This window comes from Pediculus humanus, genomic scaffold (assembly GCF_000006295.1).
Source record: "Pediculus humanus corporis 1103172108306 genomic scaffold, whole genome shotgun sequence".
NCBI classification, from domain to species: Eukaryota; Metazoa; Arthropoda; class Insecta; order Psocodea; family Pediculidae; genus Pediculus; species Pediculus humanus.
In genome coordinates, this window is record NW_002987875.1 from 426,039 (window position 1) to 444,636 (window position 18,598).

Below are 18,598 nucleotides of genomic sequence, written 5' to 3' on the forward strand. Positions count from 1 at the left end.
CTTTTTCATTACGGATATATAGTTTCGAAATAATTTTTTTTTAATTCTAAAATTTATGTCGAAAAAGGCAAAGAAATTACTTGGCACGAAATATCTCTCTTCAACATTAATTGATGGTGGTCAATTTTAATGTTTCATAAAATTGTTTTGCCTCGGAGTAAGAAAAAAATCTTAACACGGATGTAATTTAGAACACGACATGTACTACGCATCACAACAACAACAACAACAACAAAATTACCAGTAAATAAAAAATTCAAAACAACCGTTTAAAAAGAAATTCCAAAACCCATCCAATAAATTTCGTGAAAAAAAAAATGCAAACTCACTACAACTTATTATTATTATTATTATGCATTATATTTCTTATGGTAAATAACGGCCTTTTTTCCAATTAACAACAATCAATCATAACTATTTTTTCTTTTTGTTTCGAATACCCTTTAAACAAACGTACAAACATTTATGTATGTATGTAAGTTAAAAAACAAACAACTAATTAATTTTTTTTTTGTCGTACGAGACTAAAAGTTTGTTAAAACAAACGTTAGTATTTAACTAATGTATATAAATATATATTTAAAATTCTTTGATACGACCCTGAATATTCAAAATAAATATTTGACGATTGATTCCTCCTTATTAGTTTTTTTACTAGGTCGCAAATCAATCGAAATCAATCAATCAATCAATCCTTCATTGTAAATTTGCATATTATGTACGAAAACTTTCACAGTCAAAAAAATCAACCTAGTGTTGTTGTTGTTTTTTCCGGTTGATAATAATAATAATAATAATAATAATAAGTGACTCTATAAATAAAACGCTGATAAAAAAAAAAAGAAAGAAAAACATCCTTTTAACATCGTATCAACATCGATTAATAGAAACCAATTAATTTTCTCTACGAAAACAAATATAATCAATTAACGGGAAGAAGTGAGAAGACAATTTTTGTGATATGATAATAATGATAATAACAACGTCACCAAATAAAATTGAAAAAAAGAAATAGTTTTCACCTGTTACTTTCATTTTCTTCATCCGTTGGTGATTTCAAATATGGATTTGAACCTTTTCCACCGAGGCCACCATTTTCTTTTCCATAATTACAATTTGGCACTTTGATAACCGTTTTATCTTGGTCTGAAATTAAAAAAAAAAAAAAAATTTCACTTTCCTTTAGTGTGATAAATGATACCAACTGATGTTGCAAAAATTTCATCAAACTAAGCACATTTTTTTCTTTTTTTTATCATGTTGGTAGTCATAAAAGGGTTTCGTGTGAGTGAAAAATAATCTGTCCATTTATTTTATTTTGACTTTTATGCCGTCGAAATGTTTCTACGTCATGACAATTACTCTTAATTAAATGGCGACAATTTTATAAATTAATTTTTTTTTTTTTATTATTATTATTATTTTGCAAACTTTTCATATGATTTTTATTCGTAGTTAAATTATTGTCAATATCGTATACGCCTTTCTTTCTTTCTTTATTTCGTCTGCTTTTTCTTTTATCAATCCAACCATTTCCGCATAAAAATATTTTAGAATCGGATATCAAAACAATTTAATTATAAACATGAAAAATTAAAATAACAACTCGTTTGGTTGTTGTTGTTGTTGTTATTCGTTTCCGTTACTGATTATTCTGTGTTCTGAACATATTCTTTGTTTGTTAATCAACCTGAAACTTTTTCTTTTCTTTTCTTTTCTTTTTTTTCTCTACATTATTTTATAATCATTTTCAAACGTTACCAAAGTAAAAGAACAAACAAACAAACAAACGAAAATTTTCTTACCTTTAATTTTTTTATCGCCATCGTCGTTATCACAATTATTATCATTAATTGAATTTTCGTTAACGGTTGTTTCCTTTGTACTCGAACCGTCTTCAACGGGTGATTTTAAATTTGAATTCCTGTTTATCCCGAAGGATTTTGACGTGTTGGAATTATCATCTGGATCCCTGAAATAAAAATAAAAAAAAATTAGTTTTATTAATAATAATATAAATTTTTTTTATTTTTAAATTTTTGCTAATTATTCACATAAAAAATCGATTAAAATTCTACTTTAAAGAAGATGACGATGATAATAATGATGATAATTACTGAACAAATGACAATTCACATTAAAAAAAAAAAAAAAATTAATTTTATTATTATTATTATCACTATTTTTTTTTTGAAATTTTTCAATTGTTGTTTCGATTAACCTCGTCGAAATTTTTTTTTTTTTTTTTGTTAAACATTTTTAAATTAATTCGAACTTTTAAAATTGCCAAATTTTCCCATTCATTCAAATCATTTCGAATCCCGCCAAAAAATAATAATAATAATAATAAATAAAAGTAAAAAACGCGTGCCTTTCTCTTTCTTGCAACAGTTTAAAAATGAAGCCAAAATTTTTCGATTTCTATTTTTAAAAAAATAAAATTTTCTTGCAGCAAATTTTATTTTTTTGTTTTTCGTGACCTTTCGAAATTTTTTATCATTGTCAAAATAAAAATAAAAAAATTTCTCAATGCCATTTTTAAAAAAAAAAAAAAATATCGATCAAGATTTTTTTAACGGCCATTTTCGTCGTTTGAATAATTCGAAATCACCTGTTCGAATAGCGTTTCCTACTATTTTATTATCATCATCATTATCATTTCGCTTGTGATTTTTTTAAAATAATAATAATATTCCCTCCCCCACCCCAGTTGTTTTTTCGTACTCATGATACTCGTACCTGGGTACCCAAAAAAAAAAAAAATTTCGAATAATCGAAGGAAGTTTAATTATAACGAGTCATAGTTAAATAAAAATGGCGAGAGAGAGAGAGAGAGCATCCATCAGCAAAAAAGTCAATATGTCAGTTTTTTTAAAAATAATTTTCCGTTGGTTTATTAAGAACAATTAAAAAATTACAATTTTACTGTTTTAATTATAATCAATAAACGACTTTTTTTCCTCTCTCTCTCACATTTACTTGATTATTTTTTTTAAATTTTTTAAATTAAAATTTAACAAAAAAATTATTGTTTGTCCCAATAAAAATGTGTTTTACATACGTAACGAATTTTTTATTGTGTCATTAAAAAACAAAAAACAATTATTATTATTATTATTGTAAAACGTAAAACAACGTTAAAATTATAAAAACGATGAAATAAAGAAAAGAAAAAAATTTCATTCGTTATAAAAGCACTTTTGTTTTATTAGTCATTATTATTATTATTATTATCATTAGAATTAATAAAACCCTTTTTTATTTTATAAGTTCTTATTTAACCGTTTTATAAAAACGAAAAGGTAAATGTGTTTGTAACATCACGTTTAATTCTACACTCGAAATATTAAAATTGTAATTTTTTCAACGAAAAAAAGAAAAATTTTTTGAAAAAAAAAAAACCGTTTGAAAAAAGAACGAAATCGAACAACACCTCTGACGACAAACGCGCTAAAAATAACGGATCATTTGAAAAGATTTTTTCTTTTTTATTTTACTTACATTTTTCACTCTTGTTTTAATTATTTATATATATAAATAGCACTTGACTTTTAAAAAATAATATTAAATATATATCAACTCTATTATTTACTTATTTCTTACGGTTTTAATGAAATAATAATACTGATGAAGGTGATAATAATACTGTCAGTCATTTTCGAGAATGTTCCAGCTCAAACGACCTTGGTCAACTGCAACGTGATTACCTCACGCGAATTTATCGATTCTTTTCCGTAAATTGTTCCGCCTATGTTTAGCTTATGGCGTTGGCATACCTCGATTGTCGCACACACGAAAACAAAAAATCGAAGCTTTTGTCAGTCGGTTGTCGTTTCCGGTGAAACGATAATAATTATGGCGGTCGTTTTCCCAAATGAATGTTTACATTTGGATGATTTATTTTATTTTATTTTAATTAAATAACGACGAAGCACGAGTTTCGTTATTTTTTATTCAAAACTCAAATCGATAAAATATTAATAAGGATAAGCAAATTTTTTTTAAGCAAGATAGTGTTTTATTAGGTTATAATAATAATAATTTTACCTGGGGATTTTGTTTACTAGTAAAAAAAACGTTGGGAAAAAATTATTATTTTTTTTTTTTTACGTGTATCTATTCGTTTTGATATTTACCTTAAATAATTATTAATTTATGTCACGATTCAAAACTAGTAAGCATACACTTTAAATTTTATATAATAATATTTTGACAGTAAAAAACTTGAAAATAATTTAATTAATCAAAAAAAAAAAAACAATTAATGCCAAACAATACAAAAAAAATAAAAATCAGCAATTTTATTAAAAAAAACAGAATTTTTTTTTTTTTTTATAATTCAAGGAGTTCTAAATAAAATTTATCATTTTATTATTATCAGTACTCCTCGCCTAGATAATAATCACTTAAGTGTGATTATAATTTTTTTTAAAAATGATAATGACATATATTAATTAATTAATTTAAAAAAAAAAAATCACGACAGAAGAGTGATTGTCCTTCTTATATAATTTACTATAAAATTTTTTTTTTTTAAATAAATAAATTCGCATAAAAGATAACCTATTAAAAATTTTTTTTATATAATTGAAGTTTTTTTTAAAAAAAAAAAAAAAAAGAACAAAATTATTATTATCATTTACATATCTTTAAACTTTTTTATGTACTACGATATGTTTACTAATCAATCAAATATAATTTTAAATAAATAAGTTTTTATTAATAACATAAAAAAAATTTACAAAAAATGTTTTTTTTTTTTTTTTTTTTCATTCACACAATATAAACAAACAAACTAACTTACAAACACAAAATTGTTTTTTAAAAGAAATACAAATTCTTGTTGATCGATTTTGTTTAAAACAATAATAATAATAATAATAATTGTTAAATAAATATTAATCAGTCTTAACAATAAAAAAAAAAAAAAAAAAAAAATTCGTTTATTAAATTTAAAAAAAAAAATTTTTTTTTATGTTAATGATAATTAAATAAATATGAAAATAATCGATCGTGAGAAGGCCCAATATTTATTAATTATGTACAACGACGACGACGATGACGATGACGTCGACAAACGACACAACAACAACAACAACAACAAAAACAAAAACAAATTTTTTAACGGTTTTTTTTTTTCCATTTTCACCATTGTTTTCTATTGTGTCTTATTCTGGGCATTTCTTTCTCATCGTCCTCATATTTTTCAACATTTGTTTGAGTTAATTTAAATGTTTCGCCATTTAATTTTTTATTTATTTCTTTTTCATCAAATCCGGTTTGATTTTTCTTTTGAACGAGTGAAAATAATATATTGTGATTAATTTGTCGACGGAGACCGATGGGTACATTTTGAAATACTTATTCTCGAATCGTTGTTTCAAATCCGTTGTTTTTATCATAGATTTATCAATTTTATAAAAATTGGATGATGATGATGATGATGATGATTCTTCTTCTTCTTCTTGTTTCGATCTTTCCAAATTGTAATTTTTTAAAAATATTGCAAAACTATTATTCGTTAAATTAATTCCTCTCCTCGATAAATTTAAAAATTTCGTTTCGAGTGCCATTTTTGCTGAATTAACCAAAGCTAAATTTTTAACTTCCGAATTGGGTACTTCTCTCATTCGTAAATCAATTATGGGATATAATAAGGGTTCGTATGGATAAATTTGACCATTTTCTTTTTCTACGTTGCCTTCTTTATCTTCTTCTTCTCCTTCTTTCCTTTCTTCGCTTTTATTTTTTGCCGAATTTTCAACGAAATATTGATGAGCTTTATCCATTATTATGGATGGTACGGGTCGAACCGTCGCTATAAATAAAACATTTATTAAAAAAAAAGTTAAAAATTTTATTTTAAATGATTATTATTATTATTACCCGTCCATTTGGAACAATTCATTGATTGTATATATTGTTCCGCCGGAAGTAAAATTCCATCTTCATCTTCGACGGTAACAACCAAACCAAAATTTCTTCCAGAATCTTTCCAAGTTCTAACGGCAGCTCTTATATTAAATTCAGCCCATTTTGGAGAAAATGCAGAAAGCATTTGACTGTCCAAAAGTTTCTTTTTTGCTAAAAAAAAAAAAAAAAAGAATTAATAGAAAAATTTTAAAATGTTTTGGTTTGTTGTTTGTTGTAAAAAAACTTACCCCTGTGTCGACGAAGGGATCTTGTATACCAATAAACGGAAACGCGAATTTGTTTGTCTTCATCACCGGGTAAAACTCCTAAATTTCCATGATTTTTATCAATTTTCGTTTTAGTATTTGGAGATTCGGAATTCGGTAGTGAAAAATTTTCCTGCGAAAATAAAATTTCAACCGTTAATAATTCACAATCGAAATAAAAAGGAAGGAAAATTCTTTGTTTGGAGGGGGGAGGAAATTCCTACCTGCGGAAGTTTATATAAACGAAGTTTTGCAGAAACGATCATAATTGTCGAATCTTCCGGTGGATTAGGATAAACTAAATCGAATAAAAGATTCATAGAATATGGATCGAACCAAACATCTTCATCTGTGTTCCTCGGAACGTCACCTAATCACAACAACAAAATTAAAAAAGGAAAAACGAGAAAAAAGAAAATTAATAGAGAAGAAAATTCTTACAAGATGGATAAAAACTTTGAACTTTTTCCGTATACGAAGCCGTCCAATCTTCATTTTTAATTTTCTTCATATTTTTCTCGTATATTTCCCTCAATGCGTTATAATGTTTTATATCCGGTATTGTTTCGTTTGTTTTTGGACTTCCTCCTCGAAAACTTAATACTTGATTAATTATCGATCTCAATCTCATTTCTTTACTCCTGGGAAAAAAAAATTCATCGAACAAATTTAACCAAATAATTTTCCAACAAGACACCAAAAAAAAAAAAAAGCATCATCACTCATCGTCATTCCACATTTCCGCATGCTTCATTAATTAATTAATTATTATTATTATTATTATTTTAAATATGTTTTATTTTTCATAAATATCACACATCCATGCTTTTTATAAATTTATAACGTTTATAAGGTGGGGGGGGGCAGGGGGAAAAAAAACAAAAAAATCAATCAATTATTATGTAAACAATAAAACAACAATCAAAACTATTATTATTATTAATAAATAATAATAATAAATTATAGAAAGGTTGAGTAAATTTATTATTAATAAATATTAAATAAATAAAAATCAATAAAAAAAATTATTATTATTATTATTATTATCAAATCAAACAACACAATCGAACATTTTTAATTTTTTTTGTTTTGTTTGTTTTTCGGTTTTACCTTTGTGCGAATTCTTCTTCAGAATTACTGAAAATTAGAAAAAAATAAATAAATAAAAAATCAAATTGTGATGAATAATAATAAATAAATAAATAAATAAATAAATAAATAAATATGTAACATTAATTAAAACTCACGAACGTAAAACAATTTCAAATAAATAAATTATGTTAATTAAAAATTTAAATTAAAATTTTTTTAAAAAATAATACGTCATCATCGAATGTTACCAACATTAAAAAAATATCGATCATTCATGTTACCAACATTGAAAAAATAAATAAATAAAAACCGTTGGCGAATTTAAAAAAAAAAAGGAATATTTTTACCATAATTTAATTTAAAAAAACAATAAATTTTTTTTTTTAAACTTTACATATATACATATATATTATTATTATTATTATTTTCATTGTTTGTTGTTTGTTGTTTGTCGTTGTTTTTTAAAAACAATTAAAATTTTTTTTTTTTTTTATTCTACAATTTTTTAATTACGTGTTAAAAACTCATTTTCAAACATTCTCTCCATAAAATAAATTCAATTTTAAAAACTTTCCCATTATTATTATTATTATTATTATTATTCTCTTCCAATTTATTATTATTATCATTTTTTAAAATTTTATTTTAATTTATATTCCCGTGACGTAATCGTTTGTTTTTGCTAATAAAACTAATAATAATGTCGATTCGATATAATCGAAAACACTCGATTGATATTTATCATTTGTTTGTTTGCAACAAACGAACAAAAATGGTAACCTAGGTAATGATTTCCGCGTAGAAAAAAAAAACACAAACAGATTTTTTAAATCTATTTGAAATTTAAATTTAAATTTAAATTTTTATTATAAATAAATTTCAATTTAAAATAAAAAACGATTCGGCGTATTAGAAAATTCTGTAAAAAAAAAAACAACGCCAAAACAAACAAAATAATAAATAATCAGACAATATATATATATATAAATATCTTTTAGAATATGTTTTAAATTCTACTATAAGTGTAAACAAACAAACAAACAAACAAACGGAATTGTAAATGGCGATTGAAAATCGAGAGAGAGAGAGAGAGAGAGATTCGGACAAAAATGAGATCGAATTCGTTTGCCATTCATTTGAAACCCATATATATAATATTTTATTTAAAAAATTTTTCCCTTTCTCCCCTCCCCCCCTCTCTCTCTCTTTCTTCTCTCTCTTTTCTCTCTTTTTCTACATCTCAAATATGCTGATTTCGTGTCTGTCCTTTTTTCACATTGAAATAAATAAGAATGAAATTAAAAGTTACAACAACTATCTATTTACAACTGTCAGGAATAACGTATCGGTTTTCCAGGAAGTCTCACTCTATCTCTGTCTCTCTCCCTCCTTTCCCTATATCATCATCATCATCATCATCATCATCATACTACTCGCCAATAGCATAAAATTACCTTCTTTTTCTACTTTATTATTTATTTATTTATTTCAAAATAACCCGTCTGATGAAATTGATCTCATATCATTTATCAGTACTATTTTCAAATCCTAAAAAAATTAGGTCTTAAATTAATTAAAAAAAAGCTCTCATTTATTTTTTTTTTTTGACCTCATTTTTCATTTCCTTCCCCCCCTTCCCCCCATCCCACCCTCACCCCCAGACCCCCTCCCCGTCTCTCCCCGCAAATGATATATATATAGTTAAATAAAATCGTGTAGAGTAAATTGAAATATTATCGGTAATTTAATTTGTATTAAATTTATTATTTATTTCCGGTCGATTGATTTTTAAATACCCCGACGAATTATTATTATTATTATTGATCTTAACATAAACAACAACATGTTTTGTTATTGTTTTTGTTTTTAGTAGCCTTAAACGATGATGAATAAATTTTTTATTTATTTATTTATTTATTTAAATTATAGTTACGTGCGATCATTTTCGCATAATCGGTTTCGATTTTCATATTCAATTTTATTATTATTATTATTATTATTATTATTATTATTATTTATTTTTGCAAACATAAACAAAAAATTTTTTTTATGAATCGTATTGTCGAGATGAATCTGACATGATGAGATTAACAAAAACTGATTAAATCTTAAAAATTTTTTTTTTCCCCGATTCATCATCATCATCATCATCATCATTTTTGCTTTTTCACGCTTTTTCGGGGGGGAAAAACAAGACAGATCAATGACTTTTTATTTGTTTGTTTACTTTTTTTTTTTATATATATTGTAAACAAATTGTGTTGTTCGTCTGTGCCCACGTGAAAACAAAGCAAAAAAAAAAAAAAAAAAATGTTTACATTGTTTTTAAATAGTTTTTTTTGTAAATAATACTCATAACGATAGTAGTAGTAATAATAATAATAATATTGGATAAACAAATTTGTATTAAATCGCAGTAACCTATTTTTTTTTTAAAAGTTTGTTTTGTTTTTCCCAATTCCAATCAGACATAAATTTATAAATAGAGTCGTCATTCATACATTTAAATGTACATTTAAAGTTTCGATAAAAAAAAAAAAAAACATTTTTTTAATAACTCATGTTCTAGAAATATCTCTAACATATATAAATATAAATTTTTTTTTTTTTTTTTTTGTTTGTATATTGATGTGTGTTTGTGTTACCTTTGACACACAATGTTTTTAAAATAAGTTTACAAACATCTGCTCAATAAATTTTTAAAAGATCAATTCAAACAATGATTTGGTTATGGTTACTTACCCTCAAAAAAAAATTTTTTTAAGGGATGATTTATTATGGGGAATTATTTAATTCGCCTACGTAAATTATTATAATAATAATAATACTAATGTTTATAATAGTTTTAAAAACAAAATCAATTAACTAACGTCCTAGTGAGAGAGAGAGAGAGAGGGGGGGGGGGAGTGTCGTGGTGAAAAATAAAAAAAAACTCACCTTTCTCTATTGGCTCTCAATACATCAGATAATTGAATTTTATCATCATTATCATTTACAACAGGTCCATTTATAATTGTTAAATTTTCTTTTTCTTCGGGTGGTAAAATCTAAAAAAAAATTAAAAAATTAAATTAACTCGAGATTCACATTTCGATATATCGAAAATGAGGATATTAACTTACCTTAAAATTATTTTTTTCATTTATTCCAGAAGGTTGATCAGACATGTAATCATAATCGAGAAAATTTAATTTTTTTTTAACATCTTCGTCATCTTTTTTATTAAATTTTTTTTTCTTATATTTTTCTCCTCCTTTCATTGATGACACTTCTATGTACTGCCACAAATCATCATAATAATCTTTAACGACATTTTCTAAATCTACGTCATCATCTAAAACTACGTTTGTTGTTTGATGAATATTTTCATTTGATATTTCATTTGATAAATCTCCATTTTTTAAATAACGGCATTTCGTCGTTTTTATCACGAATATTAATAATAATAATAATATTTTAAAAATTATAAAAAACGAATTAAATCCAAATTTTTTATTTTTTATCATTGTCCTTTTAATATCACCTAAAATCACAAAAAATTTGTTACGTCATCAATCACGATTTAATTCGAAAAAAAAAAAATTATAATAAATAAATAAAATTTAAAATTTTTTAAACCCGGGACGTAAAATTATAAAAATTACATTAATTAATAATAATAATAAAAAAAATATGGATAATGGGAAAACTTACCAAAATATACCAAAAAAAAAAAAAAATTTTTTTAATTAAAAAAAAAAAAAAAAAAAAAAAAAAATAATATTTATTCACAAAATAATAATAATATGTTTATATACTAATAATAATAATAATAATAAATAAGATAAACGCACGCACGATGAACACTTTATATATATATATATATATGAAAATTAAGTGATGATGAATATAAGAAGTTGAAGATCTAAACAGAATCAGCGTGAAATTGAAACTAAAAGATCAACAGCTCGATTGAGGCTCGATTTAACTTTAAAACTTATTTCTACAAACAGGGTGTTCCCAAACTAAAAAACTCTTTTTTTTTTTTTTTTTTTTTTTTTATTTGTTTCCTTTTCGCAAAAGAAATTTTATATATATATATATTTAAACAATTTTTGTCAATATTTTCTCCACACACGATTTTTTTTTAGTTATTTAAACCCTTTTTTGCTGCCACGATTTTATGATAACAAACGATCGTAGTAGTAGTAGAATTTATTTATTTTTTTTTTTAAATTTCACTTCTTAATTATTATTATTATTATTATTATTATATTATACAATTGAATGTAAATTTATTTATTTAATTATTAACAATTAAAATTTTAAAATAGTTTTTCAAACAGGAAAAAAAATAACGTTAACTTTTATCCTCTTTTATCCCCTTTTAATAAGTTTTAAGTGTTGTTGTAAATTTTTTTTTCCCTGTTCCTTCTCCAAAATAATTCCATTCGTGACGTATATTCGTGTACCTCGAAGAAAGTTTTTCCTGAACCTGAAAAAAAAAAATATAATAAATTTGATTAATGATAAAAATAATTAAAATTGATTTTATTAATTAAACTTATTTAAACAATAATTTTTACATTAAATTTGCTTAAACTTTTTTTTTTTTTTTGGGGGGAGGGGGGGAATTAAAAAATGTTTAAAAAATAATTTCAATTAATTTATGTTTAAATAAACATTTTTTTTTCAAAAAAAAAAAAAAAAAAAAAAAATTGAAATTCCTAATTAGGTTAGTACAAACATTTTAAATTGATTTTGAAAACTAAATTTAATGCCAAATTTTTACTGACAAATAAAATGAAAAAAAAAAAAAAAAAAAAAAAAAGGCAATTTAAAATTGTAACGCATTAAACAAAAAACAAAACAAAAAAAAAAAAAAAATTGTAATTTTTATTACTTTTGGCCGAGATTCGAAAAAAAATTGCATTTTTTTTTTTTTTTTTTAATTAAAATTTCATTTAAATCCTTTGCATGCAATTTTTTTTTTTTTAATTTACAAAATTCAAAATTAAATTTTTTTTTGGACAAATATTAGTTTAAAAAAAAAAAAATAAAAAAAATTTAAAACGATCGAACGATTACCAAATTCGATTTAAAACAAATTTATTTTTATATTTTTTAACAACGACAGAAAAATTTACGAACAAATTTTTTATATAATAAAAATTCCTTTTTAAAAAATTGCAATAATATTTAAATACCTTGAACGAACAACGCAAAATTTGCAAAAAAAAAAAAAAAAAAAAGCCATAAAAATAACTTGTATAAAAAATATAGACCGTAATTACAAAACAATTAAATTTTTCAAAAATTTTCATCTTGTAATTTTAGCTAATATCAAACTATATAATTTACTTGCATTTTAAAATTAAGTACGATAAAATATATTTTAATATTATTATTACTAATAATAAATCGATTAATAGTAATAAAAATAATAATAATAATAATATTGTTTACAACAACAACAACAAAATAACCTTTCTCGTCTCTGTTAATTTTCCAATATAATATATGTTTATATATTTATACATATACTAAAGTTAATTATAGACTCATCATTAAAAGTATAAATTGTTACTAAAACTAACCAGATAAAATATACGAGAAGAAAATGTTTAAATAAAAAAATCCTTTTTTTTTTTTTTTTTTTTTTTGTTAATTCAAACACATAAAATTAAAAAAAAAAATTTTATTGCTCTTTGTACGATCGAAAACTTTTCTTTTTTTTTTTTTTTTTTTTTTAACTATTGAAAAACAAAACAAAAAAAGTTAACAATTAAACTATAAAATTTTTTTTTAATGTTACCGATTTGTAAAAACGTTTGGAAATGTACCCCCCAATTAATAATATTAAAATTACCATCATTATATAAAGAAATAATAATAATAATAATAATAATAAAAAAGATATAATTGATTTTATGACTTATCTATCATTCGGTGTTGTAGTAGTAGTATGAAAGCCCGAAGGTATCGAATTTTCATCATGGAAAAAAAAAAAAAAAAAATTAGGAGTCGGGACTCAAACTACTCTCCTCGTATTGCCAGCTTCAAGTTTCTAGGTCACAGGCGGCAAAAACAACAGAAAACCTAGAAAGGAGAAACTATAATTATTATGTCTGGAGGTTTTGTTTCAATTACTTACAAAGCATCATTAATAGTTTTTTTTTTCACTACTACTCACCTGTTTAATGTTTTTAAAAGTAAACTGAAAACAAAACAAAAACATGTTTATTAAATCAAATGATAATAATAACAATATTAATTATTAAGAGTGTATTCTCTGTGGATGGTTGTGTTCATCCATTTTGGAAATTCATTCAAACCAAAAATTTCCCCTTTTTTTGTTAATTTAAGATGATTTACTTGATAATAAAATCAATGTACGACATATTTTATTGATTATATAATATTATTATTATTTTTTTGAATGAAATTCATCTCTGTTTGATAAATAAATGTTTCATTACTCATATATCATCATTACCTCTTTGACAAAGTTGCCCTAAAATATTTATTGTTTTTTGTTTACTCATTCAAATATATTAATTGATTATTGCATTGAATGTTTTCTATTTAATTAATATTTAATTCACGTTCTTTAAAGCCAACAGCATAAAAAAAAAAAAAAAAAAAAACACAATGTGTAAATTATCATTATTTTCATGTTAGGTATGCAAATCTTTTCATCACTGGCAATGTTGTCATGTGAAATGTGATGCCTAGACAACAAAACTTGATATTATAGGACAGTCAGACCTGGAAAATAATTGTTAATTCAAATGTTGTCTGTACCAAAATAATTTTTTTTTTTTTCTATATAACATTTATACAGGTATTTGCAATATTTGCTTTCCTTGCAAGAATTTACTCATCATTGTTTTTTGCCTAGACAAGTCTACCATGAATGATTCGCCCGGCATTTTCTTATTTATTATTATTATTGTTGTTGTAATGTTGAATTTTTTTAAATATAAACAAAACAATATTTACCATTGAAGAGTGGATGTTTAACACCACTTTTTTTTCTTGCAAACTGTATTTTGTTTTACTTTCCATTAAACTGGTTTATTATTTAAATAAAAAGGATGTTAATAAAAAACAAATTCTTTTTCCCCTTAAATTTTTTATGGAGAGTAGTCTGTGCAGAACTTAAAACAACAACTGGAAAAATAATTAAAGCTTTAAAATTTGATTTATTGGTATTTCACTGTAGCAGTCAGTAAAATTTTAAAAAAAATTATACCTGCCAAAAGGAGTAATATTTTTATGATGGAAGAAACTGCTTGCATATAACACTTGGCAACCAATATCTGCAGGATCTCAGACTTCTTTGCCATTGATAAACAAAAAAAAAAGTATTTAAATTACATCTGTTGCCTTCAGACTGTGTAAAAGAAAAAAAAAAATTAATGCTTAATAAGTGGGAGACCGACACAAATCAAAAAACCGTAAAAAAAAAAAAAAAAAAAGCCAAAATAATTTAGGGAGTTTGCCTTCTTACGTTTTTAAATACCATACAAGTTTAACATCAGATGATCGGAAGTCACGTGTTAGACAAGAAAAAAAAGGAAAAACGTCCAAATCACGTCTGAATTTTCTCTCTCTCTTTTTAATTTCCATCTACTTTTAGTGTCTAGACATTTTAAAATTCAATTATAATTGCAAAACAAAAAAAAAAAAAAAAAAAGAGGCAAGCAAAAAATTCCCAAATTTTTTTTTTTTTTTAAGTATGTAGTTGCACACTAATAGCTTTCACCAAATTTTTATTGCGTCTCTAAATATATACATTGCTGAATTATTCAAGGCTATTCTCTTATAATAATCGTATAAAAACATTTTAATTTATTTGTTATATAACGAAAACATCATTTACCTAAAAAAAAAAAGAAGTTTAATTTTATATTTTTTTTACATGTAAATCACTGAAATTTATACAAACTACGTCATAACGTCTAATATCTCACGATATTATGTTGTTTTTAACAAAAAAATTCCAAAATATTATGTAAATTATAATAATTTTAATATATTTACATTAATTTTTAATATTTTTCCCCATTTTCAATTAAAAAACTTTATATATTTAATCAAAAAAATGAAGATAAAGTTACAAGTGACGCCATTCTCTTAAAAACGGTTATTTCCTACGTCACATGACGTAATTTAATCAAAATTAAGTTGCCATTTCCGTTTCCTTTGTATCGATTATCGTTTATACCCGTCATTAAAAATGCGTATAAATATTAATGGGAATTCTAACCCCCAGGGTTGCAAAAAAAATTGTGAAGCACATTATTGCTAACTGATTATTATTTGTGATGCATAATTATTATTTTATACTAAATTCAAACTTCAAGGGTTTTCTACAAACATTTTATTTTACTCGCTACATTAATTTTTATGTTTTATTTTATTTAAAAAAAAAAAATCCATAAAAATTTCGATAAAAAAACCTAACCACGGAAGTGTATGAAACATTCAATTAAAAAAAAAAAAAATTAAACGTTTCTTGATTTGCGAAGAAAGTAAAAAAAATCACGAGAATCGTTAAATTTGATAATAATCTGTCTGGTCAGACGGTTGACTATATAATATGTGCTCATCTAGAAATCAAATTAAAATTCCCAGACAGATCAATGTTATGCGCATTTTATAAACATAATTTTCATGTATTATTTGAACACGCCGAATTCTTCCGCCGTTTGTAAACAGGGTCCAGGGTCAATTTTTATTTCATTATTTGCGCAAAAAATAATTTTTTATAAAAACAATATAAAAAAATAGGTTAAACGCAATATCAAAACCCTCCCCTCATACAGCACAAATACAGAAAACAACAACAAAAACAAACGTTTTAGGGTCTGAAAAACAAAAAAAAAAAAAAAATTAAAACTCAGTATATTAAGATAAATATATTTTTTATAAAATAATATTATTAAACTGGGATATACAGTTTAAGAGTCGGCGTACAAAAAAAAAAAAAAAAAAAAAAAAAACGCAAAATATATTTTACTGGGATTCTGAAGCTGAAAGCGTGCACTTATATTACTGAAGAACAAGCCCAATCTAAAAAACAAAAAAAAGGAATAAAATTGAAGCGAAAATTCACTTTTTTTTTTGTTTTTGACAAAACATAATTTTTTAAAAAAAACTATCATTTTAATTTTCAAATTGCTAATCACTACGACAACTCCATATCATGATGATGATAATGATTGACTTACTTTTTCAGGCAAAATAGCCGGACACCTCCAATTATACAAATAATATTGTAAATTACCATCCCCGATTCCAAATTTAAGGGGTTCCAAAAATTCTTTATTATCCATTATGTTAAGAGCGTTGAACACATCTAAACCCATCTAAAAAAAACATAATGATAATAATAATAATAATTTGCTGCAAATTTATTCGTTGAATATACAAAAAAAAATTTTAAAATGTTGTGAAATAAATGAACTGTTAATCGGAGGAATACGTTTAAATAATACTTTACAAGACCTAAATAAATTTTATTAAAAAAACATACATAAAAATGTTTAGCTCGAGTTTGCCATTTAGTGTGTGCAAATAACACGCACACGCACACGCACACGCACACACGCACTTTACAACAACTTACATTTTTAGCTGATATCAATGCATCGTTTATTAAATCCGTCCACGGCGTTTTGTTGGACACGTTATAAAAACTGTAAACGGCTTTCAATGATTTATGAACGGGATGATGCATTATAGTAGAAGGCAATGTGTAGAAACTTACAAAATCTGAAAGAAAACCAAAGGGAATTAAAAAAAAATTTTTTAATGATTTTATTTGTCATCACCATTTTCATCCCTCACCAGTAATTTTTCCATTTTCTTGTACTACAAAAGCATCCACAATACCAGATTGTGGAGTAAACCAATGTCTAACTTCTTCAACGGTAAATACGGGGACTAAATCGAATCGCTCTAAATACTGAAAACGATAATAATAAAATTATTATAAAAAAAAAAAAAAAAACGCAATAAAAATAAATTATAAAAAAGATGGTAGTCAAATTAAAAAAAAAAAAACCGTTCGATGATTGTAGCATGACACGCAAACGAACGACAAAAAAAGAAAAACAATAAAAAGAAAACCTTTTATTTTAATGAAATTTTTTTTGTTTTTTTTTTTGTAATAATTACTTACTTTATTTAATAATTTATGAACCTCTAATATGTCATCAGGCACCATTTTTCTAAACCCTGGGGTTTTTGTTGTATCTGGTAATCTATATAATTTCAATGTTCTTTGCATGGTCATGTTACGAGAAAGATGACTGAATTTAACTTCAATCAATTTCTTTGGATTGAGAGATCTGTGCCAGTACCTTAAAAATAATTTAATTTAAGTAAATTTTATATATGTTAAACATATAGTTTATTTCATTATATATATATGTAATTTACCTGCATGTTCCTACAGGTTTTGGCAAGACAACTCCTGCCGTGTAAACTGCCTGAAATATTCCATGAAGATTAACGCGCCTTGTTATTTCTCTGATCAATACCGGAGCAACTCTTTTAGAACGTAATTTTTTATGCACGCACAAAAAATTTATTTCTACCATTTGCTGGGTACTGAAATAATAATATTTTTTTAATATAATTACATTTTGAAAACGGGACATTGAAATTAAAAAAATATACTCACCGATTGTAAACTCTAAGCTGAGCAGGAATAGCCGATATAAATCCTACCAAACGATCATTTTTTTCAACTCTAACTCCAACATGCCATTCTTTCTTCCAGCCTGGCGGTTGTAGAGCCCTTTAGAAAAATAAAAAATTTGTTTTTTACAATTAAAAAAAATACATTATTAAAAAAAATTACAAATGAAAAAAGAAAAAGCAAATCAGTTCACAAAAGTTTTAAATTTGTAAATTGCATTTGAACGATTTCAATTATTAACTTTAAATTTTATTTTTTTTCGTTATCGACTATGAAGAAAAACTTTAATTTTATTTGGTGGAAAAATTTTTTTTTACTTTATGACAAATGTTTTACTAAGAATCAATTTTTTTATTTATTTAACCACCTTTTTAAATATAATTATTTAATTTTCAGAATTTAAAATTTAATTTCTGTCTATATTCGTACTTACCATTTTAAAAATTGTGGTTGGTAATCAAATCTAAACATTGAATCATCATCTTCTACATAGTTTTCATTTAAAAGTGTGTAAAGCTCCTTTAAAACCAAGGGATCTTCCAAATTTAATGTGTCCCAATGAAACTGTTCTGGCAATGAATATGGCTCACTCCGAATTTCACTTTTATTAACTTGCTCGATAGCTTCATTGGTTGTA

The 18,598-nt window shown here is 24.0% G+C and overlaps 2 protein-coding genes across 2 annotated transcripts; both read right to left on the bottom strand.

Annotated features, from left to right (window-relative positions):
• Positions 1 to 5,145: 5,145 nt before the first annotated feature.
• Phum_PHUM576660 (uncharacterized protein) lies at positions 5,146 to 6,810 on the bottom strand (the record flags this gene model as incomplete). Its single annotated transcript, XM_002432157.1, has 5 exons — positions 5,146 to 5,360; positions 5,902 to 6,062; positions 6,158 to 6,312; positions 6,404 to 6,549; positions 6,621 to 6,810. The coding sequence occupies 5 exons, from the start codon at positions 6,808 to 6,810 to the stop codon at positions 5,146 to 5,148; spliced, it is 867 nt and encodes a 288-aa protein (XP_002432202.1).
• A 9,497-nt stretch (positions 6,811 to 16,307) lies between these two features.
• On the bottom strand, positions 16,308 to 18,590 carry Phum_PHUM576670 (glycylpeptide N-tetRadecanoyltransferase, putative; the record flags this gene model as incomplete). The annotated part of the gene is made up of 9 exons (XM_002432158.1): positions 16,308 to 16,328; positions 16,487 to 16,624; positions 16,885 to 17,030; positions 17,106 to 17,223; positions 17,440 to 17,620; positions 17,700 to 17,870; positions 17,944 to 18,060; positions 18,395 to 18,550; positions 18,574 to 18,590. The coding sequence occupies 9 exons, from the start codon at positions 18,588 to 18,590 to the stop codon at positions 16,308 to 16,310; spliced, it is 1,065 nt and encodes a 354-aa protein (XP_002432203.1).
• Positions 18,591 to 18,598: the final 8 nt, after the last annotated feature.